This window comes from Penicillium daleae (assembly GCF_028827525.1).
Source record: "Penicillium daleae strain IBT 16125 chromosome Unknown utg000008l_segment0_segment0, whole genome shotgun sequence".
NCBI lineage: Eukaryota > Fungi > Ascomycota > Eurotiomycetes > Eurotiales > Aspergillaceae > Penicillium > Penicillium daleae.
Window position 1 is genome coordinate 4,679,628 of NW_026623156.1, and position 26,618 is coordinate 4,706,245.

General features: G+C 50.7%; 6 protein-coding genes across 6 annotated transcripts; 3 read left to right on the forward strand and 3 right to left on the reverse strand.

Annotated features, from left to right (window-relative positions):
- Positions 1-7,225: 7,225 nt before the first annotated feature.
- Positions 7,226-8,890, forward strand: N7458_010210 (putative MFS transporter; the record flags this gene model as incomplete). Its single annotated transcript, XM_056913592.1, has 1 exon — positions 7,226-8,890. The coding sequence occupies one exon, from the start codon at positions 7,226-7,228 to the stop codon at positions 8,888-8,890; it is 1,665 nt and encodes a 554-aa protein (XP_056762441.1).
- A 120-nt stretch (positions 8,891-9,010) lies between these two features.
- On the reverse strand, positions 9,011-10,117 carry N7458_010211 (alkene reductase; the record flags this gene model as incomplete). The annotated part of the gene is made up of 1 exon (XM_056913593.1): positions 9,011-10,117. The coding sequence occupies one exon, from the start codon at positions 10,115-10,117 to the stop codon at positions 9,011-9,013; it is 1,107 nt and encodes a 368-aa protein (XP_056762442.1).
- An 808-nt stretch (positions 10,118-10,925) lies between these two features.
- Positions 10,926-13,526, reverse strand: N7458_010212 (uncharacterized protein; the record flags this gene model as incomplete). Its single annotated transcript, XM_056913594.1, has 5 exons — positions 10,926-11,159; positions 11,236-13,019; positions 13,083-13,360; positions 13,422-13,461; positions 13,517-13,526. 5 exons carry the CDS (start codon positions 13,524-13,526, stop codon positions 10,926-10,928), a joined length of 2,346 nt encoding a protein of 781 aa, XP_056762443.1.
- A 199-nt stretch (positions 13,527-13,725) lies between these two features.
- Positions 13,726-14,732, forward strand: N7458_010213 (uncharacterized protein; the record flags this gene model as incomplete). Its single annotated transcript, XM_056913595.1, has 2 exons — positions 13,726-14,211; positions 14,277-14,732. The coding sequence occupies 2 exons, from the start codon at positions 13,726-13,728 to the stop codon at positions 14,730-14,732; spliced, it is 942 nt and encodes a 313-aa protein (XP_056762444.1).
- A 686-nt stretch (positions 14,733-15,418) lies between these two features.
- N7458_010214 (uncharacterized protein) lies at positions 15,419-17,955 on the forward strand (the record flags this gene model as incomplete). The annotated part of the gene is made up of 6 exons (XM_056913596.1): positions 15,419-15,522; positions 15,581-15,596; positions 15,674-15,776; positions 15,849-16,085; positions 16,156-17,251; positions 17,301-17,955. The coding sequence occupies 6 exons, from the start codon at positions 15,419-15,421 to the stop codon at positions 17,953-17,955; spliced, it is 2,211 nt and encodes a 736-aa protein (XP_056762445.1).
- A 902-nt stretch (positions 17,956-18,857) lies between these two features.
- Positions 18,858-21,748, reverse strand: N7458_010215 (trehalose-6-phosphate synthase; the record flags this gene model as incomplete). The annotated part of the gene is made up of 3 exons (XM_056913597.1): positions 18,858-20,261; positions 20,332-21,655; positions 21,726-21,748. The coding sequence occupies 3 exons, from the start codon at positions 21,746-21,748 to the stop codon at positions 18,858-18,860; spliced, it is 2,751 nt and encodes a 916-aa protein (XP_056762446.1).
- Between the last annotated feature and the right edge of the window lie 4,870 nt (positions 21,749-26,618).

Genomic DNA, 26,618 nt, shown 5'->3' on the forward strand with positions numbered 1-26,618 from the left:
GACGCCTCGTTACATGGATTCACGAAGCCTAGTCAAGACAGAGAACGGGATAGCGGAGCAGGGATTACTTAGCTCGCTGGTTGGGATAAATGTGCATAGGCCATTATGGACGGCTTTACGGAGATCAGGATTATTAGCCTATGGAGTACATGCTATTCAGTAGCCCACACTCTCTACGGTACTACAGTGAGTACGCATAAGTTTTTAGACCCCCCCGCCCCACACCCCCTATATTACATAATATACTGCCGGAAGCAAAACCTCCGCCAAATTCCATGCACCCTATAGGCCTAGTAAGGCGTATACCACCCTTTTGATTCAATAAATGCTTGCACCCTATTGGGCATAGCCTCAGAAAGGTGTTGTAGTTGCTTCATATCAATATTCTGCCAAGCAATCTGTGCAGTTTCTACCAAAATTTGCTTGGTCTTATTGTTGTTCTTCATTTGCATAAGATCTTACTACGCGTATCTAGTAGGCGGTCGGAATTAGTATGGGCGGTCAGCAAAGTGGGTCCAAGGGGGTCCAAAAACTTATGCGTACTCACTGTACTCTGTGTGTTCCTACCAACGCCTCAGCTATGGATAGCGAACAAAGACTGGAATACTGGAGGATCGATGGCAACCAATCTGTACTGTCAGAAATCAATAATAACACCCTTTGGATTACCTCGCGCATTCGTATCTGACATAGAGGATGTGCAGGATGGCCCTGGGGGTACGACCACCTATGCTAATTGGTCACGGAGGTAAGGAAACCATGAAAACGAGGAGGAATGGCAAGAAATGGCAACAGAAGCCCGGGGAAAGGTCCCAAAAAAGTGGGGGCTCATCCGGGGACCCGGCTTGACTCGTTCAACTTGTCTGTCAGACAGCCATACTCTTCGTACTGGCGAAGAAAGTCATTCTGATTGGCAGAAGGATTAGCAGGTAATTTACTCTGGCAACTCCCGTTTTGTTGTGTGCAGCAACCAGAATGTACCTAATTATGGCCTCGATGTGCTGTGTTCTTCTTGATGAACGCAAAAGTACCTGGACAAAGTAGAGTTTATGCGATCGACTTGCCAGTTCACGATCCTCCTCCCCTGTCATACATCATAGCTTTATCCAGACTCCAGTTTCAGTCGCGCTCCAATTCCTATCCCACCCCCTTACAACTTGATCGACGCATGCAATTAAGCCTCCTCTCCTTCCTTCTTTTTGGTTCTCTTTGCCTTCTCAGCGCCATCCGCCTCCCAAGGCTTCCTCGGGGAGAAAGTGGGTCCTCAGGGTCTTTTACTCGTGACTCTCGTTCTCGCGGTAATTTACCAATCATCTGGTCATTTTTGCCCTTCGTTCGGCATCCCCAGCTGTAGCACGAGAGAGAGACTATGGACATAGTGGAGATTATTATTCTGGGGATACTGAGAAAGAGTACGGAGAAGACAGTACATAGTATATGCTCATCCCGAGCTAGAGACGATTTAGTTCCTCTCGAACGCCAGGCCTGTTCTACAGTACCATCCAAGTGGGGGGATGCTTGTTGATCCAAGCGGGGACAGGTATCATTCATGAATCCTGCGAGAAAGATTATTCAGAGCATGAATGTGAGTTTGCAGTGCACCATTGACCAGGCAATAATATTGGGGAACTATTCAATTGCCAACTGTATATGCCGTAGTTAATGACCTGATTGTAAATTTGTAATCATTGCGACGATCATTGCTCTAGTTGGTACGGCGTACCCCAACTAGCTACATACCCAGTTTACAACATACTGTACGCCGTAGTACATATGTACTTTGAGTACTCCATAGCTCTTCAATACACCTATCACTAGTTCATTGACCATGTCGATGGCTGGCGATAACTCACCATTTATTGCAAGCATGATCTGTCCTTGTACTTCATAGCTGACCACTTGACGGCTCCTATTGTTTTCGGACCAACTGCTGCGAGCCTCTCAGAAGCACCCTGTGGAACACGACTCTCAAGGGATCATCAAAACAAAAAGCGATCCACCGGCTAATATGGGTTGCTTGGCAGGCTAAAACAGTCCAATACCAATTACGCACCAATGATGATTGTTGACGCTCAGAACAGAACCCATCAAAACGCAACAAAGGCCTCGTCGCAACGAAGATAGCTCTTAGTGAACTCGCTAGTCCGAAATAGTAATTTCGTGACTTCGCACTTCGTGTGTACAAAATAATGATTATTATTCTAGTGTATTTTTCGTGCCTCTACTTATGTGGGCACATTATGCAACCAACATAGACCAGCCTAGATCAGCCCCTCCTACCGTTGAGTGACTCTGCCCCTTTTTGAGTCTGCTCGGGTCATACAAGGCACGAAGCAGGCACTAATTACGCCAACTCAACGATTTTCATAACAAATCCACGTCAATCATGCCAATCATGCCAACTAACGTTAACTCTTCCTTCAGACGCGTGGAGAACAACATTTCAACGTCCCGGCCCCTCTACCGCCGGGCTGTGCCAGTCAATCCTCATTAAACTATGTAGGCATTGCCGTTCGCTGATTGAGATCTACCGGGTCAGCGTCTGTCATTATTCTCCTAAACACTGGACGACCGACAGGAGGGCGCGTTCGAAGACCGAGCTCTGATTTGGAAAGCCAATTAGACTTTTGCGTCGGCCGTGTCGCACCACACCCGCGACCGCCGCTAGACCTTGCCAGGCTATCAGTCCGGTCCTGGCGGGGATGGCCCAGCTGCATTCAGATCGGCCTGGCATTGGTAGATGGGGGCCGAGACTAAGCCATGCAAAGACTAGGCATTGTGGTGCATGTGCATCGTGTTTTGTTTTGTTTTGTTTCTTCTCTTCTGAAGTTACCCTTACAAATTTCGTTGGGGTCGAGTGATTCCCACTAGTTATGCGGGTTCAGCCGTGTATCGTCTTCAGAGTGGGAATTAGACCTTGGGCCTGCCACGCCCGACTCCACAGAAAGCCACGCCAAGAAGAAAAGCCCTCGAAGCTCAAGCTCCTGCGCCTTGAGCCACATGGTGGATTCTGGTGGATACGGTGGACTCTGCTCTCTCAGCAACGCTTCGGATTCGGCCCGTGTTCGAGGTTATTCCCCATTTGGACTCCGAACGGCTTGCGTATCAGATCGACTCACCCGGTCACAGTCTCACGATTGACCATACATGTCTAAGGGGTTCACTGTGTGTTCTCCGAAGCTTATGTGGACCGAGTGATGGGACCAGACGGGACGAGGTTTACGATGGGTCTTTGTTGCTTAGTTTATTACAAAAGAGTTCGCGCGGAAGAGGTCCCGTATGTCAGCCGCAGAAACCACTTGGCAATTGTTAGGAGCGTTGCAAGCGCAGGCGCGGTGGACATGCTCCAATTATTGCGTAAAATTCAACCACGGAGAAAACAACAATCGCTAAAAAAGCCCAGACCTAGGTGAGAGAGCCAAAACAATGCCAACAGACTTCCAGTGAACCAGAAATGAGTGACCTTGAGCACTACAAGCCTATCCTGGCTAGTCGTTCCAATAGTGCAGACCACAGCTGTGAAATTTGATAATAATAGAAGAGAAAACGAACAGGTCAGTAACGTAGTCACGATAGGTCGGCAAAAGAAACCTCTCCGCATAGCGACCAGTTCAGCATTTCACCTTTCCCTTCGTCATCACGGCCTGTCCAATAGACTGGGAACCAGCCTTCGTTGCGAGTCGCGACATGCTGTATGTACATACAAGCACCATGGACGCGATCATCTCGCGCAGTCCCCTTCGCCCGGGGTTGAGTCTATCTAGGGGCGCTGATTGACGGAGTTTCATAGTCCTGCATGCATTTCGTGGCGCGCGGGACTGGCTGGACTGGAGTAAGCAGGTCGAAATAGACGTGTACACCACAAGTCTAGGCGAGGCCAGCCATGGGATGGCGGTGGCTTGCCCAGTAAAGTTAGGGGGCCAGCAAAACATGTATCAAGTTTGCTGGTGGGCTTGGCAGGAGTTTGGACGAAGCACTCCGTGCTTTGTTTTTACTAGTCAGATTGGTTGAGCATGGTCTGTATGAGGCTACAAGCCGTTTGTGCAATTTCTGAATCTGCGTCGTATTTGTTTCAGACCCTGTTGGAAATTGGAATAATGCCGTGGCGGGTCTAGGTTAATTGAGTTGATCGAGCCTAAGTAATAGCGTTTGTGTTAATTACTTCTGCTATTGTTATTCGTGGATTTAGGCTGTTCGGGCCGCAATGGTCGTGAATGATCCTTTGGTTCCTTGGTGGGATGATGCCCTGGAGGATTTATCGCAGGATGCGGAGTGCATGCCAGCCTTGCCTCGTCTTGACTCGACTCTCTGGTCGCCTGTCCAGGCACCGAGGGGTTTTGGGGTCAGAACATATGAATGGGATCATTTCCCCGCACAGAAATTTGGGGAAAGAAGTGAATGACCATTTTTTGGGGATCTTCCTGTGTCCTCCAGTTGATCTTGATGATGCAAGATACCAAGCATTGAGGCACTTTCCCACGTGTCGAAGCGATCCTATGATGCGCCCGGCAAAGCAATGCAGAATTGAACCTTGATTTGGAAAACCGATTGAATCTGGATCGGGAAATTCTAATACGCAATAACCCAGAACTACCCCGTTCAGAAACTTGTATCCAGTTCAATAATCGGTCGATTAAACTCAAAAAACGAACCACTACTTCAATCCGTTCAACCAGATCCTCACTGACCGCTACAGCCGATCCCCAAGGCCCACAACTTCTTCGACCACCATCATCATCATAGAGCCCAAATCTGCAAAATCTGCAAATCTGCAAATCCATACTGGTCAATCTTCCTCCAACCAGGAATTGGGAACTGGCCAATTCCCAACCAGATTCAATATTTGACGATGATCACATACTCCGCTTCTAGACGGAATTGTGCGGGGAAAGCTTCATCATCCCTGTACCAAGATGCACCGCACCAATGAGGCCGTGATGCGCAAACGCATCGTGCCATCCTTGATCTATTATTTCGGCAGATGAACTAACTAGCGAACGCAGACTGCTAGTCGAATGGCTCCAGGTCACAAATCATCGTGGATGGTGGCCCTCCTTGGTCTATTCGAGGTTAGCGAGTCTGACATTCCTCCCCCACAGTCTGCTCATCTGACCCTGGAGATTGTGCGGGGGATCAGCCAACGACAACGACGCCACGAAAGCAATCAAGACAATCCCAGTTGCGACCTTTTGCAAGACTCAAACGATGTCAGCATCATTGGCGCAGCACGACTACCCAGGCCGCGTATAGCAGTCAGCATCACGGCGGGACCGGTCCGGATTCTCTCGGCTCCGGGGAACGTCCTCCTCCTCTTCGCCACACGTGGACAAAGAAAATGAACCACGGATGAGTTACGCTAGTCGCACAGTTTAGTATCGTATGATGCCAATAAATTCCCAGCCCAAAGCCCCAAGCCCCACGCCCCCATACTTACAATCCCCCCCGAAGGTCAAAATTCTGGAGATTAACCCACCCTTGGAACGCTTCGAAATGGCTTCCTCGGCGACTCATGTTCGGCTGCCAAGGCCTCGCCCCCCGAATGAGCCCCAGAATACCCAGATGAAGCCCATCTCGCTGCTTTCGGCTCGGCGGAGCGGAAGGGAGTTCGGGTACGATGTTGTTCGGGCTCCACCTTGTCCTCTGGTAGACTTGGTTCTGGTCTTTGGTCCCAGCCGCATCCGTCGGGGTCGGGGAAACCCCAGAGAAACCACGTTTGGGGCGTTTGAGCCGTGGAAATTATCTCCGGCTGTGGAGGATTGGAGTGTGAATAGAGGAGCCTGGAATAGTGTGTCGTTGAGGGGGGATGAGAATGCGGGGTTGGGGTAAGGGAGCTACAATGGTGAAGCTGTTTCCAAAAGTCGTAGCAAAACCTTTGAACATGGATGATATTAATAGTACTGTAGATCGGAGTAAAATAATCAAACAAAATGAATGCGAATGACTGCAAATTTCCCCGCATATGCATGCTAAGCTAGATGCAATATCACGACGAAAAGAGCAGTGCCTCAGACTGATCCTAGCTGGTCAAAGCGAGTCAAGGTTGTATCCAGCCATCTGGATTTGCGGGTTCTTGCTACGGACATGCAACTTGCATCTCGCATCGATGCTAATTGGGCCTCTAGATTGGACTATTGTACAGTTGGAGATCATGTACCGGCTCCAGAACATACCCTGGTCAACACCCTATCCATTCACCATCCAACTCTGGGGGCTAGTAGTGAGGGCCGTCAGTCACGGTGGAAACACATATTGGAGATCTCTGCTGGGCAATCCCAATTGGACCTGCGCGACATCATATTCCCACTAATCCAGGTGCCACTGGTTATCATTCTACAATGATCGACAACGCTGTTGAGTGGAGAAAAGGTGATGAAGATCATGCGGTGAAGCATCCCAAAATTGAGGACTTTCAAATGATCTGAGTGATGTTGATGAAATAGCTCTGGTCTTAGGCGAATTTATTCTCATCCTTTCGGGCGAGAGATATCATTTGCATGAATAATCTCGTCTGTTGACCCTTCCTTTTGACTGTGAATTGACTTTCTACTTTCATATGGACGGCTTTGAACTCCCGTCTTTTACTCTTATCAATCCCATCGTCTTTATCTTCGATCAGCCAAACTCCGACTTGGCCGGTGGCTTGCACGAGAGACATCTATACCTCCATCCTATATCGAAGCGTTTTGAATCTCCTATCTTCGAGCTTCCCCTCTTCATCTCCAACTTCTGTACAAAGATGCGGGGTCCGCAGCACAGTTAGCTCCTCTATCCAACACCACCTTCCCGATCAGGTTTAACGGCATAGCCGACAAGCCCCTCAGCTCCCATGCAAGCGACGGGTATCTGCTATCTGTACTCTTTGTGGAACTGCTCTCTTGCCGCTGAGCAACAGAGCATAACCAACCATAAACAGGCGATCGGCAGCACCTCCCTATCATTGGCCGTACACCCGGCGCCTTCGCATATCAATGAGAGTCCAAGTATTTAGCTTCTTGATGAGGCATCGCGGCGTGTGTTATCAGTTGCAATGGATGGCACTGCTCGGCAAATGATCGTTTCAAGTGCTTCGTTATCTCGAAATGTTGCGTGCGGGAGTAGGTGTCGGGAGGTTGAAATGGGCCGGTCTCGCACTGGGTGTCTGGTTCTCCAGAAGTACCTCTAGACTAGCAGAAGAACTTGTGAAGATCACTCTGTGGTAATCAGAATACTTCGGAAGCTAATTGAGATGGGATCCCTCGAGGAAGAGCGAACGCACTCGACTGCGCATCATTCGGTCGATTACGAGACCAAGGATGTCTCCCTACCAGATGGCAAGGCAGATGCAGCCTTCGAATTCCTGCGTGATGAGGACATCGCGATCGCAGTTGAAATCAACGAGAAAGCTCTCGTTCGCAAGATTGATTGGATGATCATGCCGTTGATGTGGGCAGCGTACAACCTGCAATACCTCGACAAAGTACTCATCAACTACGCCTCTGTCATGGGCCTTCTAAGCGACACCAATATGCGGACAAACCAGTTCTCTAATCTGACCCTAGCTTTCTACGTGACCTATCTGTTCTTCGAGCTACCGACTGGATACTTTATGCAGCGCCTGCCGACTGCAAAGTATCTAGGCTTCAATGTCATGCTATGGGGTCTGATGACAACGCTTAATTGCTCGGCAAAGAACTTTGGCGGTTTGATGACGCTACGAGTTCTACTTGGATGCTTTGAGAGTGCCATTGCGCCGGCTCTGATCTTGATCACTTCCATGTGGTACAAAAGGAACGAACAGCCCACGCGCATGGGAATTTGGTATATCGGCACTGGGACGGCATCTATCATGGGCGCTCTAGTCTCATACGGTCTACTCTTCTACACAAGTGATCGCTTCAAGCCGTGGCAAATCATGTTCTTAATTTTCGGGCTGATCACAATCGCCGTGGGCGCCTGCATCGTCATCTTCCTCCCAGACAATCCCATGACATCGCGATTGACGCACGCCGAAAAGGTTCTCGCGATTGAGCGGCTGCGCGAGAATCGCACCGGTATCGAGAATAAGCATTTCAAATGGTGCCAATTCATCGAGGTTTTCAAAGATCCGCAGACGTACCTGATCGCCATCGTCGTGACGGCCATGGACGTGCCCAACGCGGCAGTCAGCAGCTTTACCTCGCTGATTATCAAGAACATCGGTTTCACCACCAAGGAAACTGAACTGCTGAATATTCCCAACGGAGTGGTAAGTATTATCAGTATCTGGGTAGTCACGTATCTCGCAGCTCGTTACGACCAGCGCTGCCTCTGCGTTGTCCTCGCTTTGGTGGGCGGTTTGCTAGGTAGCTGCCTTCTCGCCTTCTCGCACAAGGACATGAAAGCCGCCCAGCTGGCTGGAAATTACCTCACTCAAATCACCGGTTCCGCTTTACCACTCATGTACGCCATCGGGGGCGCCAATGTCGCCGGGCACACGAAGAAGATCACCATGAATGCCATCCTGCTCATGTCCTTCTGTCTGGGTAATATCCTGGGCCCGCTTACTTTCCGCACGCAGGATGAGCCTGACTATATCCCTGCAAAGATTGCGCTTGTTGCTACTATCTCGGTGGCGATTATATTTGTGATGATTTTGCGGGGTTATTATGGTTGGGAGAATCGGCGGAGGGATCGGCGACATGAGGGCGAGGCGCATGTGCAGAACTCAGAGTTTTTGGATCTGACGGATCGAGAGAATCCAGAGTTTCGGGTGAGTCGATCATGCCTTTTACAATTTTTTAATAATGGATGCGTTGCTGACTGCAGTTATAGTACAAGTTATAGGGTGATTGTTCACCAACCTCAAACTCGGGAGATGATCAGTACATTATACAACCTAGAGCCAGGAGAGGAGATGCCCGTTCATATGTAAATGAGTTCCAGTATGAACAAAGTCTATACGTGTATATTTCATGATATATCTATCATCATCAAACGCAATGCTATGCAGTCGTAACCAAGTCAAGGAAATCCCTGTATATCCAATCCAAAATCAAGCCGCAGCCTCCACAGCCTTCTTATACTCAGCACTAAACTCCCAGTCATTATACCCCTTAGGATCCTTAACAAGATACAGCACCTCCCGCTTATGCGGCACAAGAGGAACATTCTCCTTAATACGGAACGGCAGATCCGGGTTCGACGTAAACGGCCGACCAAATCCAATAATCACATCATGATCCTTATACTTCTGATCAACCGCCTCCTTCGCCGACACAGGCTGATACCCACCAGCAATCACGACGGGGCCGGCATTCTGGTACGCATCGAGGAAGAACTGCAGATCCTCGGCAGAGTCGACATCCGCATTACCAGCAACGCGGCCCTCGACGAGGTGCGTGTACGCGAGCTTCAGCGGAGCCAGCTCGCGCGCCAGATAGGCGAATTGCGGCTGCGGGGTTTCCATTCTCATTCCCTGGAAGGTACTGTAGGGGCTGAAGCGGATAGCCGTGCGGTCAGCGCCGATGGCATCGGACACGGCGCGGGTAACTTCGATCGCGAAACGGGCACGGTTCTCAATGCTACCGCCCCAGCGATCGGTGCGCTTGTTGGTGACGTCCTGAATGAACTGGTCGATCAGGTAGCCATTGGCACCGTGGATCTCGACACCGTCGAAGCCCGCGGCGACAGCATTGCGCGCAGCCTGCGCATAGTCCTGAATATAAGACTGAATCTCTTCCTCGGTCAGCGGGCGAGGGGCAGGCGCTTCGCTAGACACGGGGATATCACTGGCAGACACGAGGTCGAAGCCAGAAGCCTTGAGGAGATCTGCACTTCCGACACGGCCCAGCGCCCAAAGCTGCATGTAGATATACGAGCCCTTGGCGTGGACGGCGTCGGTGACTTCCTTCCAGGCAGCGATCTGGGCGTCGTTCCAGATGCCGGGGACGTTGGCGTAGAGGCCGGCTTGAGGGGTAATGAGGGTTGCTTCGGTGATGAGGAGGGTTCCTGGGGTGGAGGCGCGCTGGGCGTAGTGTTCCTTGACGAGGGGGAGAGGGACGTGGTCGTCGTTAACGCGGAAGCGAGTCATTGGGGCCATGGCGATGCGGTTGGAGAGCTCCATTCGCCCGACGCGCAGGGGGGTGAAGAGATTGGTCATTGTGGATGGAAAGTTAGTCGGTGCTTTGTGATGGGAATTGAGACTATATAAGTACTCCAAGAGGGGGGGAGGATAGAAGAATCAATTGCGAGCCCAATTGGGGTGATAGGTCTCAATGAAGTATATTTTATGGAGGAGAAATAGAATGCGCAAGGTCATTATATAGATAACGGGTCTTGAATACACGTGGGATTGGAAGCAGACCCATGGGTGGTGATTTATAATGGACAATCTAACCTACTGTACGTAAAGTCAGCACAAATTATGATCAAGCAATAAGAATGGTAGATTTATGCGGATAAAACATGCTTGAACCAATGGGAAAGTCTCCGAGTCGGCAAATGCGATGCCGACTTACACTTTTTCTTCCACTGCGTTCCATTGGACTCTGCTGCTATCCACCGCAAGTTCATCCCGAGGTGAAAAGCTTCCCGTCGGAAGAGAGGATCAATTCTTTAGATTATTAATTGTTATTAATTCCAAAAACTTTGAATTTTTCAAGGTTCCAATTCTTCACTTGCTGGAATTAACAAACACAACAAACTCGGGCTCGGGCCTCGGATCGATGCTCGCCACTGGATTTCAAGGATTTGGTATCATTATTGATACAGTAAACAATAGACAACAACCTTGACACTGCAAACACATTACTCAACACGTAGTACTCGACTCGTGTGTACAACAGAAAACGCCATGCCCCGTCGCTAACTCGCTCCAAATTGGTATCACGACATCACGGTATCACGAATGACGAATGACGAATTGACGAAAAATGACTCCAGATAGAAACCCTCTCGTAAAATACAAATCACGACCGCTCCAGGCGCCGCGCTGTTGCTTCAAGTTGCTGGTTGAAGGCACGAATCTGGTTCAACAACCCTCCTTGTGAACCAGGAGCCCGACAGCTGACATCATCAGCCACGGTGCGAAGCATGAATTCAAGGTCTGCCGGGGAGACCTCGGTGCTGGGTTCAGCACGGTGCTGGCTGCGATCGAGCACCATTTCGAGGCTATGCAGCGAGTTGTTGATAGTATTGCGAGCCTGTGGGCATGATTAGTCCTGCCACATAGGAAACTTCACGTATATCTCATGCAGAACAAATGAAATGAATACTCACTGTCTTTGCATTCTCCTCCTCCATATGCTTGGCGCGGACCGCATCCATTTGTATAGCTATACTCTCTCGCTCTTTCCGCACCTTGTACAGATGGCTCCGTAGATCCATCATATCACGCTTCGCCTTTCTCAACTGTATCCCGAGCACAAAGTTGCTGTCGAGGATCTCGCTCAGGTCCAAAAGGCGATTATCCAATTCCAAACCAAACGCTTCCACAGCTTTTCGCTTGCGGGACCATTCGGCACGTTTTTGGGTATTGGTCTCGTTTTCGATCCCGGTCTTGAGTTTGTCGAGCGTCTTTTCTAACGTCTCGCGACAAATCTGACCCAGCACGTCGGCCGGATTGACCCCGCCACGAGTAGGCAATTTGGTGCTGAGACGAGACAGAACGCCATCCCGGGATCCCTCATCTTCATCGCCAGATCCCTCGGCAGAGGCATACATCGCACCTAGAGCGGAAGCATTTGCCAGACGATGAACAGTGACGGACACAGTTTCACCCCGGGGTTCTCTTGTCTTCCGTCGCGGCTCTTGTGGTGCCTCGGAGTCAGGCTGCTCTTCTGAAGGTGTCGCCTCGGGTTCTGCACCTTGCTTGTCTTTCCTTTTAATTGACCCGCGGCGCCGAGAATGAGAAGGACCAGCTTCTGTCTCAGTATGAACATCGGCCTGGGGCTCTGGCTCCGGTTCTTGACTCGCATCATGCTCTGGCTCAACCGATCTCCGCTGCGGCTGTGCACCTTTTTTCTTAGTAGCTTTACGACGGCGCGGGGCTGCTGTAGATGCCTGGTCCGTGGGAGATGTAGATCCAGCCTGGCTCCCTAAACGGTTTTTCGCTTCTGACGGCTTTGGTCGAAGTCGTTTGGTTTGAGGTCGTGACTTGGACAGGGCAGTTTCGGGGTCATCTGGCACTTCAGCTTCAGCGTCGTTGATAGCCTTCTCTGCATTCGTATCTGTCGCCGTGGGGGCAGGAGAAGATCTCCTACGAGTACGTTTATTCTTCGATGTTGCTTGAGAAGTGGCGTCCGCCGGCTCATCACGCGTCTCAACGTCAGGGTCTTGTTCTGGTTCTGTTCGCGTAGTCGCATTCTCTGCGGGCTGTGAGCTCTTGTTCTTGGTATTGCGAGCCGAACTGGGCTTAGACTTTGGCTGGCCTTTATCTCGGGGTGAACGCCTTTGGGCTCCATAGGTACTACCTTCCACATCCGTAGTGATGGGGCGAGTAATATCTGTCTCTCGCTGTTCAGCGTTCGTGCTTTCATCGGCTACCTGGGATTGGCCGGTTTTGGTAGCGTTTGGATTCGCCTGGTTGCTTTGGGCAGCTGGCGAACTAGAGTTCCTTGATGACCTTCTGGCCGGCCGTGCTTCGCTCTCTTTCGGCGAAACTTCGTCTTGCTGCGGAGACCGACTCTTTCCGCGCTTCTGCTGCGATGAATTGGAGGGCTGAACAGGATCGACAACTGGCCGTTTCTCGCGCAGTGGCACTTTGGATGGCCCGGTTCGGTCGGGCATTGTTGTGCCATTTTGTGGAGGATTTGAAATAGCTGCCGGGTCTACCTCTCCTCTACTGGTATCCTGTGTCCTCTCCGTCCGTGTATTTCCATCGATCAAGGTCTCTGGTTGAGGATTTGTAGCTGATTGAGCCGCAGGTACGAGGGTCCTCGCCACAGGAGCTTCCATGCTCCGGGGTGCCTCTGTGTCGCCATTGTTGGCTTTTCTTGAAAACCAATTTCCGGCAGCAGATATTTGAGGGCCTGAGGGGGTATTGGATTCCTGACTTGGTTGGCCTAGCAAGATGACGTTAGTAGACAGGTCTTGCTCGCGCTTCTTCGGTCATAATCATAACACACTGATTTTCCTCCTTTTGTTACTGCGCAGCGGCGCAGGCCCATCGTCGGTGGGTATGTCGTATGGCGAAGGGCGCTCTGGTTGTTGATTTCGCGCGCTTCCTGGTGTGCGCTGTATCCTGCCATCTGCTTGCGAACCTGGGGGTGTGGTCGTGGACGGCGCAGTCTCAGTCTGCGACGGTTCTTGGGGCGCAGGAAAAAGAGGGAGTGCAGCTGAATCTGAGGACCCAATCGCGCCTGCGAAAGAAAACCCGAAATCAATTGCCTTTGTCTTGTGCGTCCTATGCAGCGGATCAGCTCGTGAGTTCTTATGTTATGATTTCGCGGGGTAAAGGCGCGTACCCAGCTCCGCGCTGTCGCATTTGTAGCCGCTCCTCTCGCGCTGTCAATGGTTATCAGAACATATGTATCATGTCTCGGGATTTTTATGTACATACTGGAAGCCATGGTGGAGGAACGGCGTCGAGTTAGACGCGTCGTGTTGATGTTGGAGAAGCAAAGATGGCCGCTGCGGTCGGGCCCAAGATTAGGTCGTCCTTCATGGCCGATCCATTTTTGTCCCGATTTCTCCGCAACCCTCTGAACAAGCCAAGTCGCCTTTCTACCCCCTCCACCTTTAATATCATTGTCCTAAAATTGATTCCCAATGGGCCGGTTTTGGGGTGACAACGAGAGTGACCCTGTCAAGAAGCTCGACCCAGGCCTTCGCGAGTTCCTCGAGCAGGAGACGCCCGATAATTATGTCCCTGCGCCCGATGTGAAGCAACCAGCACCTACAGCCTCGCCCTCGCTGTCCCTCAGCTCACAAGAAGCCGACCATTCATCAGAGCCTAAAGTCCCTGCTGCATCTCTCTACCAGGATGGTCGCTATGCCGATCTGTGGAAGACCTACAAACCGCCGAGCAATATGGATGGTCGCACCTCTGGCGTCCGCGGGGCGGAGCGAGTGGTTGAAAAGCACCATGAGCGCGGGGATACTGTGCAGCGAGCAGCAATGGAGAATTGTGCTCTGGAAAATGAGGCTTTGACCTTTTGCTTCAAGAATGGAGACTGGAAGAAGCAGATTGAGTCCCGGTTGACGATGTGCTCCGCAGAGAAATCGACTTTCTCGCGATGTTACGAAACACAGAGCGTGAGTAGCTCGATTTCAACAGTTTCACCATGTTCAAAGCTGAGACCATACTAATATCTGCACAGAAATTCCTCCAGGCGCTGGGCTACGCCGCATCCCTCGAATACGATGCCGAAAAGGAAGAGCGGATTCAAGTGCACGCCGACAAGCTGTACCACCAAATGCTAGACTACGAAAAGAAAGTGAAGGAGGCAAAGGCAGCTGGAACTGAACCTCCTCCTCTCACCTCCCTCTTCAATCCCGACAAGAAGTCTCATGTTGAAGGTGTGGCGGGCACGAAGGTTGAGATCCCTGGCGGAGAGGCCGTTCCACCTGGTTTCAAGCCATCCAAGCCCTTGATCAAGCTCACACCTCACGAACGTGAGCTGGAGATCCGATCCTACAATGCTCAGCGGGAACAACAGAAGACATATGTGGAAGAGGCTACCCCATTCATTAAGAGCCAAGCGGAGGCCGGGACGAAGCGACAGGAGAGGGCTGTCAGCTGGTTTGGAGAGACGATTGGAAAGTGGATCTCATAATGGAAGAATAAGCGTGAGATGAACCTGTAATTCTAGTTTTTATGCAAATCCTGTAACTATCTGTCACTATATATCCTTGGGAAATGGCAATGGGGGCGTTCTAAGCCGATGGAGATGGCCTGGCCTATTGTATATTCTGCTGTCATGGCCGCTTTTCTCCACCACGATCTGTTCTATTGACCTTAAGCCATGAAAATAATGAAATACAAAAGCTAACTCTGAATCGATAGCCACCACGTGTCAATACTTATTGCTAATTAGGAACATGCTCTCTGTTGAAAGAAACCAGGGCTCCTCTTCTCACCAATCGTGGCTGGTGGTGGAAAATCCAGTGTCTTTCACTGGGCGGGCCTATCTAATCGCCCGGTCGCGTTCCCGCGTCAAACAACTCGAAGCATCATCACCACCGAACGCTCTTCCCCAATCTCTCTTCCTTACTCTCTCTCCCCCCACCCCGTTCTTCCTCTTTCCACCTCTCTCACCTCATTGCCCCTTCGATCTTACTTGTGGCTTCACTTCTCTCCCCCTCCCCTGGCTACAAAGACCATCTCGTCAACCGACCGAGACCGGGGAGACCCCGTTCCATCCTCTTAATTAAACCCACCGTCGAGAGCCCATCGAGCACTTTCTCTGTCCCTGAGATTAGCGGTTGGCAAAGCAGAGCTCGCTGAGCTCCAGACAGCACTATGAAGGCTTCTCCACTGCTGATCTCGTGGCACAACGACAATGCCCCCATCTATTCTGTACACTTTGATCCCAATGGCAAGGGCCGCCTAGCAACGGCTGGAAAGTAAGTGCTCTCGCTTTTGACAGGGAGCATATGCTTTGAACTAACGACGAATAACTAGCGACAATCATGTTCGAGTACGTTCTCGCCAGCCCCCGCATCCCTACTACCGTGACCTTCCTCCGAAGCCTTGTCTAACACAACCCTTCTCCAGCTTTGGCGACTTGAGTGTACCGGGGAAGATCGAAAAGCGACGTATCTGAGTACACTGGTGAAGCATACACAAGCAGTTAATGTGGTGCGATTCTGCCCGAAGGGTACGAGCTCCTCCTCTTCTCACAGAGACTCTAAGGCCCCATAGAGCCTTCTAAAGCTGACAATGGTAATAGGTGAGATGCTGGCATCTGCCGGAGATGATGGCAATGTTTTGCTATGGGTTCCCTCGGAGCTCCAAACACAGCCTGGACTTGGAGAAGACCGGTCGGACGACAAGGAGACCTGGCGAGTGAAGCACATGTGTCGTTCCTCTGGGGCCGAGATCTACGACCTGGCCTGGTCCCCCGATGGAGTGTTTATTATTACGGGCAGCATGGACAACATTGCTCGAATTTACAATGCTCAAAATGGTCGGTCTTGCCGGCAACAAGAGACTTGATTCACATCCGAATCCAAAAATGCTGACCCTTACTTTCGCAGGACAAATGGTACGGCAGATTGCGGAGCACTCCCACTATGTGCAGGGTGTCGCATGGGATCCGCTCAATGAATTCGTCGCGACCCAATCGTCTGACCGATCGGTTCATATTTATAGCTTGAAGACCAAGGACGGCCAGTTTACTTTAACTCCTCACGGTAAAATTCTGAAGATGGACCTCCCAGCCAAGCGCATTTCATCCAGCAGCCCTGCCCCAGAGCCGACCAGCCGGCCCTCGCAAAGCACCGCCAACTCCATTGCTATCGCATCCCCCGCTCCATCTACACCCGGAACCCCAATGATCTCTAATCTGCCCATGGATCCTCCTCCGGTTTCTCATAGCCGCCGTTCCTCCTTTGGCTCGTCCCCCTCGATTCGGCGGTCCGCATCTCCTGCCCCATCTCTACCACTACCTGCCGTGAAGCCCTTGGAGGTTTCATCCCCAAGCCTTCTTGGCGGCCTTGGTGTGAAAAATGCCAGCATCTATGCAAATGAGACTTTTACATCATTCTTCCGGCGACTGACATTCACACCTGATGGAAGTCTTCTGTTCACACCAGCTGGCCAATATAAGACTTCTCATGTCTCGACCAGCGATCCATCAAAAACCACCGACGAAATAATCAACACTGTCTACATCTACACGCGGGCTGGTTTCAACAAGCCCCCCATCTCTCACCTCCCTGGTCACAAGAAGCCATCTGTAGCGGTCAAGTGCTCGCCTGTGTATTACACCCTGAAGCAAGGTGTACAGCCGGTCAAGAATATGACAGTGGACACATCAGCAGGAGGGGAGGCAATGTTTCCTCCTCTGCCAGATTCTGTCGTGGTCTCGAATACATCGTCTACCAGCAAGCCTTCGATGGAGCCGCCATCTTCTAATACCACAGGTGGCGATGCATCAAAGTCTCAGCTCTCACCGAAGACCTCCGACAACACTGGCAATGATACAGGAACGGCACCAGTTTTCGCACTTCCGTATCGCATAGTTTATGCTATTGCCACGCAAGATGCCGTTCTGGTATATGACACCCAGCAACAGACACCGCTGTGTGTCGTAAGCAACCTTCACTTTGCTACCTTTACAGACTTGAGCTGGTAAGTTTTATCTCTCTGTTATCAATTGCAGGGACCTAACACATCACAGGTCCAATGATGGATTGACATTGATCATGAGCTCTTCTGATGGGTTCTGCTCTACTCTTTCATTTGCCCCTGGAGAACTGGGTCAGGTCTACACCGGCCCGATCTCAGCTGGTTCGAATCCAGTCAGTTCAACCACCCCTTCGACCAACATCACACCTCTGCCAACCCCAACAAATATTCCATCACCAATCAAAGTGAATCATGCACCGGCAAACAGTGGAGGCATTGCGACAGGCAACAATGGCCAAATGCCCCCGGCGAGCCCTGCACGGTCTAACTCGGCGGGCTCAGTGGGGACACAATCGTCTACGCAGCAGTCTGCAGCAGTGATCAATAACCCGACGCCGACTCTTGGCTCTGTGCCTTCAGTCACAGCAACACACTCTTTGCAGCCTTCTGGCCTCCCTCTCACGACGCCACCACAGACTCCTATGGCAAACGCCGCTACCCCGTCTATGGGCAGTGTGCTGGGCAAGCGTGACGCACCTGCGACCAGTGAATCTGAAAAGGAGGACGGCAAAGGTCCCGAGTCGACGACGGCGACACAGCAACCGAAGAAGCGCCGGATTGCCCCGACCCTGATTTCTGCTGGTACTGCCGGCACTGATTCAACCTCATCCAAAGACCAATCCCAAAATTCTAATGCCGGGAGCTAAACCTTGAAAATGACACTCTAGCACTCTCAAGTGCATTATCAATGATTACCAAGAGTGGCTGGCTCCCAATTCTCCTTTTGCTGTCCCAGAGAGGTCCGCTTAGACGGCAGAAGAGGAGCGATACGCTTCGCCAAACCCTGACTCCTCACGATTTACGTTCCTCCAAGTTCATGGCCTCAGTTCTCTTCTTGATTCAGAATTAAGTGTTCGCAAATGCATCTTTCATTTCGGTTGTTGATCCCTGAACGGGCTCGGTGTCAAGGGGCTCCTCTTCCCTGCTTGATACCCTATCTCTTGCTTCACATGTTCGATCCCATCGTGATTTTGAGTCGTGAAGCACAAATGCAGGATTCTTGTTTTTCAACATGTTCTATTCCCCCCTTTTCACCCTGGGATGCTGTGTTTCGTGGATTTTCTTCGGACCCCAATTTCTTTCATCGCTGGAGTTCTCTTGCTAGCTATTGTTTTGGCACCCCGCCATTGCCCATGTATTTGTTATTTCCCATTATCCTAGAGTGGACCATCCACCTTGTTTGGTGTCGTGTTCTCATATTTTGACTGTTCATGCGCTTGCTACTTGAGCTTTCATTTTCGGATGACAGGGATTCTTTGAGTGAGAAAGTGAAACTAATTGCGAAATTGAATTAAAAAACACTTTAAAATATTGAATAATAGTTATTGAACCATGTAGGGCTAGAGGTCTATGATGTACAACTCGGACACATAACTATATCCTGTATGTTGTTCATGGCATCGCCGTCAGGTAATAATGACCACTCCCTAGGCCGCCAGTCTCATTAGAAGGCAGTCATCTCAGACCGGAAACATACCACCCGTCGAAAGCACAGCCAGAAGAATAAGAGTGGAGAGACAAGGGATCAAAAACACCAGAAACCTATAACCTAGTCATCAACCATAACATAAGACCCATCATCCTCACCATCTGCCGCCTGATCCGGGCTCAGCAGTGACCGTAACACGTCCAAGAGGGACCAGCCATCCGGCAAGACAGCTCTCGCTTCGGTGGAACGCGTACCAGTTGCCAAAGTAGTGACTGCGGAAGTGACTGGAGTAGACAAACTGAACGAAGGAAGCGTCAAGCGATTAGCCCACCGAAACAAAGCCTCGTCAGCCCTCGCACCACCAGCCACGAAGACAAAGTTCGGTAAGCGTCCACCAGTTTTCTGATCCAGAATCATGGAGGCTGCAACAGCTTTGGATGCATGAAATAGCTCCACACTGACGGCGCCAGCGTCGCGAACAACCCGGATTGTTTCGCTGCCTCGTGCTCCATTGATTTGATCCGCTAATTCGGACGCCCGGCGGGCTGCTACATCCTGGTGGATAGCGTTTTCATGATGGAAGGTCAGTGAGCACCGGCGCTCTTCGATGGCGCTGCCTTCAGTGCGTTCGTGGAAATATTCCATTACCTTTCGGACACTGGCGCGCCAGTTGTGGGTACGATCAACGTTGACTAGAGCTTTCCACTCGTCTGTGTTGGCGAGTTTGGAAAAGCAGCCGTTTTCTGCGATGAAACCAATTTGACGTGGGAGTGTTTTGACTGTAAGATCGAGCTGGTTGGGGCTGTGACTGCTGGTTACGTAGACAGTATTCTTCGGATCGAGGACTAATTCTTGTAGGATATCAGTTGTTTCAACGGAGGGTTCGGGTGTGTTTGAGTTATACAGGGAGGAAAGGGCGCCGTCTTCCAGGAATAGAAGGCGAGATTTGGCTGCATTGTAAGTTGTCAGGAGGGTTTCTAGTTGGAGTGGAGAGACGGTATGTGTGTGACGTGACTGTTGCAGGCTGTGAGATTCTGTGAGGGCGACCTGGAGATTTGAGAACCAGGCCAGTGCGGTGTACGGAGATTTACGATCGAGCAGATATTGCCAGTTGCGTTGTTTTTCTTCCGGCGACATCTCCAGGGCCTTGTTGATGGCATTGGCGCATTGCTTGTGGTTCCATGGATTGACTAGGAATTCATGCCCATGGAAGATCGACGCGCTGCCAGTGAACTCACTCAAGATCAAGGATCCATGCTTTTGAGAAGCTAGCTCGCCATCTTGGCAGTGAATAAAGTCGTGACTTGTTAGGTTCAGGCCCTCGCGGAGATTTGTAGCCATAAAGATGTCAGCCACGCTGAGAAGCGCAAGAAACTGCGAGTTGCTGATATCTTGCTGTAGGAGGACTAGAGGTTGATGAGTGAGCGTGGAATAGACCGAGTTGATGCGCATCGCGATTTTGGACACCTGCGCTTCTAGCTCAGGAATCTCGGAGGCCGACGACGCAACTTGAACGAGAACAACCTAAGTCATGTGTATCAGTATTTATCCATCGCTGAATCAGTGTCTTATGGCCAAACTTTCGGGCCCTTACATTTTCCCGCCATTTGTGATAGGTTTTCAGAAAGAGCTCGTATGCAAGGAGCTTCTGCTTGATTCCTCCAGGAGCGTCCAGTCGATCTCGCGCCACAATCAAATGCTTCCCTCTGTACCGGTTGGTAATACTGGTGATCCAGTCTTTGACCTCGAGGGATTGGCGTAGCAGGTTGAGTGACTTGTAGTCAATCCCCAAGGGACAGCTTTTGACACGAACCAACCGATCATTGATCTGGACGCCATCGACTGAGACCTCCAACCTTCGGATTCGGCTGCACGACTGCAGGAAATGGTTACGGTATTCTTCAGTCTGAAACCCAATCAAGTCTGCACCGAGGAGACCGTCTAACAAAGCTTCTCGAGCGTTCAAGCAGCGAAAGATCTCAGACGAGGGAAAGGGTGTGTGCAGGAAGAAGCCAATCTCAGCATGAGGCAACCTAGCCCTCAGTAGCGCGGGCAAGCATAGGAGGTGGTAGTCATGCACCCAGATGCGGTCGCCTGGTTTCCAGCGACTAGCGATTGCGTCGGCGAACGCCCCGTTCACTCTAAGACATTGTTTCCAGGAGTAGTCATCGTAGTCGGTATGCCGCGGGGTTTCTTGCATTTGGTAGTGAAATGCAGGCCATAGGACCGAGCGGCAGAAATGGGCATAATGCCCTTCGAACTCGCTGTCGCTCACAAAGACGGTCAAGGACTCGTAGTCGTCCCGGAGGGTCTCATCGATGACATTTCGAACCAGTTCTGGTAGGGAGTCGGTTGGCATGCCCAGTGTACCCACCCACATCTTGCTTTGCAGGACCCCCGCTTCCTCGGCAGCATGTATGGCGTTCTGCAGGCCGCCATGACCTTGCTCTGCAGCCTTGACTGCCCAGTCCACCGCGGAAAGCACTGCGCGAGGACTCTCTGCCTCATCCGTAGGTAGCCGACCGGTTGTGCCATCCATGAAACCATCCCTCCAGTCTGGCCGTGAATGGGGACGATTTAGGATGGATGGCTCTGGGTGGGTAGTTGCTTTGGAACGGGGCTGGTTGAACCTATTACTGCGACCCCAGGGGACTGCACGAGGTTCGCTGGGACCAGGCCCTTTGGGGTCATCAGCGACGGAAATCTCACTCGCCGACCGTGATGCGTAACCCTTGAAGATCTTCTCGTCTTCAGTCGTCGCTCCGGGAGTTAACGCTATGCTGCCAGATCGGAGGCGAGGGAGGCGACCGACAATGGGACCAGAGTTAGAGCCGTCGACGGCTCCATGGCTGAGCGAGGATCTGCGACGATCAATCCTCGAGCCCGCTGTCCTGAAATCTATGGTGTAGGGGAGAAATCTGAGGATTAATTGTGAGAATGCGAGACAGTTGAGGGTTCAAGTAGCGCGGAAACAAGATTCAGACTCACAGAGACGCGATGAAGACGGGCATCGTGTTGAGATGACGCTGACAGAATTCTCGCGGACGAAAATGCTGTGGCTAACGATGCGCAAACATATTGAGTACAAATGGGTGAGGGATTAAGAAGAAGAGAAGTTGCGCTCGGATGAGGGGGTTGCAATTTCAACGGAGCGTGGTTGCCTCGAATTCTTTTTGGTGAGGCAGTTATACTTCAAACCACCAACCAAGTCCTTGGCTGCCCGACGGAGAATAATACCTCGGTCTGCTATACATTAGCTCTGCTATAGTGCCGTCTACTAGGTATACCCTTGTTAACTCTGCCGCAGCAGGCGGTGTTTGTAGAATAAATATCAGGCTCTCCCCTCCAGAAGAGGTAGGATAACTGTGTTTGTTCGAGTATATTCAGTGGCAAGGTATGAGTACCGAACCAGGCGCTATTTAACTGATTCAATAATTGTATCGAGATCATGGATCTCTACCAGGGATATGGTCTGTGCCCGTATTGTATGGCGAAACTCATATCCCGAGCTAGCATCCCAGTCAGAATATTCGAGTATAGCTTACTCAAATATCATGATCAAATGCGGATAAAGGATGCTACCTAGGTAATGGAATCATATTAGTATGCAGAGCTGAATTATCGTTCAAATGGAATAAGCAGAGACTATATATGTGGGCGTTTGAAGGTTCAAAATTGCTCCATGATTGAGTTACCAGGGAATATACAAATTGAGATAGTCATCAGATATGCAAGCAAGATGACGGGATGGACGCAAAAGCGAAGAGCGTGGAAATCGATCTATTCACTTCAGGCGCAGTAATAATATAGAGACCGAAGAATCTCACTTAGAGAAAGACATAGATAGTCGTTCACAGCGACCATGCAACGAGTCCACCCTAGCTTGAAACTTAGGTAGATGTTGCCTCATATTTGAGAAGACGGATGGATAGTCACTCGGAATCATCTAACCTAGTGGCAACAAGCTAGAAATCTGTTAGCTTCTCCAAAGGATTCAAAATCACGCTCCAACTCTTCTGGTCTAACAGCAAAGTCAACGACCTGCACCATCACGACGCAACACTGCTGAATAATCTCATGGCGAATATGACCACTGCCACGTATGCTATCACCGTGCATCACATCGCGTATCAGATCAGACGCGGCATCGACGTAACAGCGGCGCTACTGAATTAATAGTCCCAGACTTGAATCCACGTTAGTCTATCGCCTAAAAGGAAATGCAAGAGTCCAGGACAAAAAGATGACGACGGTCAAACAACCCGCCTTATCGCAATGAAGTAGCGTGAAGGATACTGCAGAATGTGGCAATCTCATGCATGTGAAAAGACCAAGCTCAATATCCCAGAGTATGGTGAAGAAACGCTGCAGGAGAATCTGCTACGTGCCAATCCCAAGGTGAACGGTAGTCATGCCTATCACACGTGGAAGTCTCTCCGAAGACGTAGGAAGAATAGAAGAGCTGTGTAAAAGAAAACCCATTTGTACCCACTCTAGCTCAACTCAGACAAGTGGACTGTTGATGAAGCCTCTTACCTCTTTCCAGATCCCTTCATCAAACCCGAAGCCAGGCTAACACGAAACTGGCAATTTAACAGCACGAAAATTATCCTAATCCGGATGGTCTCATGGCCTAAAAAGCTGCTACTGTAGGTCTGTAGGGCTATCAGCCCCGCAAGGGAGCTATGTACGTAGACGCGTACATGGCAATGCCCGCAAAGTGCTCAACAGGGTAAGGTATCGTATGGACGTTTCAGGCAAACGACTCTAGTCAGTGCGGTGGTAAGCAGATTGATTAAAAATCCTCTGGATCAAATTGAGCGCACGTAAGTCGGCCAGCGCACTCCAGCAGAGCTAGGAGCTAGTAGTGGGTGACGCGGAAGCGCAGAGCTAAGGCGCGGTAGCGCGCGAGCTGGTGGACCGAACTGACAAGAATTTTTCCGTTAGTGTCGATGGTGTCTTGTGGTTAGTAATTTCACACGGAAGCAAACACCCTCGTTTCCCTCCCCATCTGTTCCATACGTCATGTAGGTTCTTGGAGTGTAGGGCCGAAGCGATGACGTTGAAAGGCTCTGATCATCCACTACGAACCCCTGACGTGGCCGAGGATTTGTCAGATAACTATGGAACAATAGGTTCGCATGTCATCTCCGCTGGGTTGCGTGTCGGTGTACGGGGTATGTACTTGGCTGGTGAAAGGAGTGAAAGGAAGCGATAGGATGCCCAGGAAGAGCGTCGCAATGCCCAGCCTTGATGCTGATGATGGTTGGGTTGGGCTGTTGACGTGCCAAGGGTATGCTGCGAGCTCAGTTGGGGTTGTGCCCATGGAACACGAAGCGGAGTCGATGAGCTTGGGGTTTATCTGTCAAAGAATGGTGATTGAGATGAGATTGTAGCGTGCGGCGTACGTCACACAGGCATAGCGAAGGCGTTGGATAAGCAGCGCCCTCGCCTTTTGCATTGGATATGGTCCATGCTCCCAGTGACGACGATGACAGATCTTGACTGCTTGGCGTGGGGAGAGCATGTGGCCCCAAAATAACCAGCGGTATAGAATTTATCCCGATGCATGATCATCTGTAGCCGGTTATCTGCATCGTCCTTCATGACTTTGTCGTACTGCACGCCGAGGACGCGACATGCACAGCGGAAGGCGTCGAGTTCCTTGGATGCTGCGCGTCTCCAGTTTAGTGGAATGTAAAGTCACAAAGTCAAAATTGTCACAATCAATATTGAATGTCGTTGTAATGCAGACTCAGCGCATTGTGACTCCGTCATGGTATGGACATTATTTCGCTGAAATTTGGTGGTTGGCCCCCAGCTGCAGAAACCGCCGGGCGTTTGGCGTGAAATTACTGGGGCTTGCGCCATCCAAGCTAGAAGTGATCCAGTGATCATCGGCTATGCCGAGCAGAAATTCGGGTAATGATAGCATTCAAGATCAGAAAGTTTTTATTTGATGTGCGCATGGCAGTGCATATATAGTGTTGAATTATTGAGTTATAACTATAAGAGCTATGGGCAAGGGACACGACCCCGAACAACAGGCAAATAATGTATGAGAATAGCTACAAACACTGCTGCATAGCCACCGCGCCCCGAGGCTGAAGCGGATGCTGTGGGTTAAGCTTGAAACGCCAGCTAATTCCCGGGCAGCCTGGGTGTGGGTTAAAAAGGATCAATGACAGGATCCGTTACCGTACTGGAGCTAGCAAGGCATCAACTAGTCACAAACTGATGCCAAGTACGCGTCTTCAGGGTCATTCAAGGACGGATGGCTTATTTAGCGATCGACGGGACTGCGACCGAGTCGAAAGGTTTGAATCGGCGGATATAGAAGTTGCCATTGAATTATCTGTAAAAAGGAGAGGTATAGAAGAATAGAAACACCATAACAAAATTAGAACCAAACGCTCAAATGCCTACACGCTTGTACCATCCAGCGAATCTACCTGGATGAGCTTGCAAGATCGTCTCTATAGTACCGTGTATTCTTCATACCCCATCCTGTGATACTCAGGAAAAGAGGGTCATCTGGATACAAACTACGAACACAGGCGGAGGGGAGACGCGTCGGTGGATGAGGGTGTCGGAACGAAGCGATAGCTTGCGAATCGCGTGGGACTAGCACCAGTTGCGATGGGGCGACCTTGAACCCGTTTGACCCTCATCTTTTCAGGGTCTTTTGACCGTTCGGAGGATTTCCACGGACGGTGATTGGCGATCGAGTTTGCTGGGGGATTGCGTCAACCAACGAAACTGGACTAGAAGAGTAGGTGATAGACAAGCCCAACTGCAATTCTATACGGACTGGTATCGTTAACCGCGTGGACGTGTAAGACAAAGACCAACCATGATTGAATAACTGGCCAGTCGCACCCTTCTTCGAGAGTAGTCAACTATAACGAGATCTCCAGATTGGTTGCATCCCGATCGACGGGAAAATTGGGCCATACCAAGACCAATCCACGCAGGATATTCTGGAGTGCGACCGAAGCATTATGATTCCAGAGTGCCAAGCCCCCTGGGAGCGAAAGGAGCGAAAGGAGGGTCCACTCTCCACACCACCCAGCCATTGACAGACGGGTACGGTGATGAGCTCAGCAAGAGACCACGACAGCGAGGATGTCAGCGTATCCCAAAGCAGTTTAGCGGGAGGACTGCAGGACGCAGAGGAGGTCGAGCAGTGGAGCCCAACGAGGCTCTAGCCCGATCGTACAGGCTGCCAAGACGGACGCTTGCGCGTCTCCGCCACCGGGGCCTCTCCTGCCCCATCCAAGCCCTGCGACAAGGAAATTGAAGAGGCTTCGAACGCGTAGGCTGGCGTGGGGTGTGTCTGCTCCCCCCGACCTGGGCTTTTCTGGGACGAGTTGAGACACGGGACGATCATTCGAGATCTTCCAAATTTCACTTTGTCATGCTTTCATGTTGACAACACCATGCGATCGAAGACCCTGAATGGGGTGCAGGGGTGGTTTGATAATAATAGTGCTAGAGAGGAGAGAGTCTGGAAAGGGCAGAGGGGGGATTTAAAGAGCCGTAGAAATAAGCAACATAATAAGCCTCTCTTGAGGTTGGATCCGAAGCCTTAGGGATCCATCATATTTCAGGTACGGATGTGAAGGAGGAGTGCGTAAGACGACTTCTTTCACAGAAGTTGTACAAGCCTTTTCTGGGTCATGGGACGTGGGTGGACGCCAAGACTGGGTAAATACAATACGCCTGGTTACGAGAGACCCTGAATAGGCTACCAAGTACGAAGTCCAGTGACGTGCCATCTATACGGAGTAGAGAGTGTAGAAAATGAGAGTCCAATAGCATCATAGAATGGTCATTGACCTTGTGATCTTTTTTGACTCTGTCTTCTCGTTGAAGGTGGTC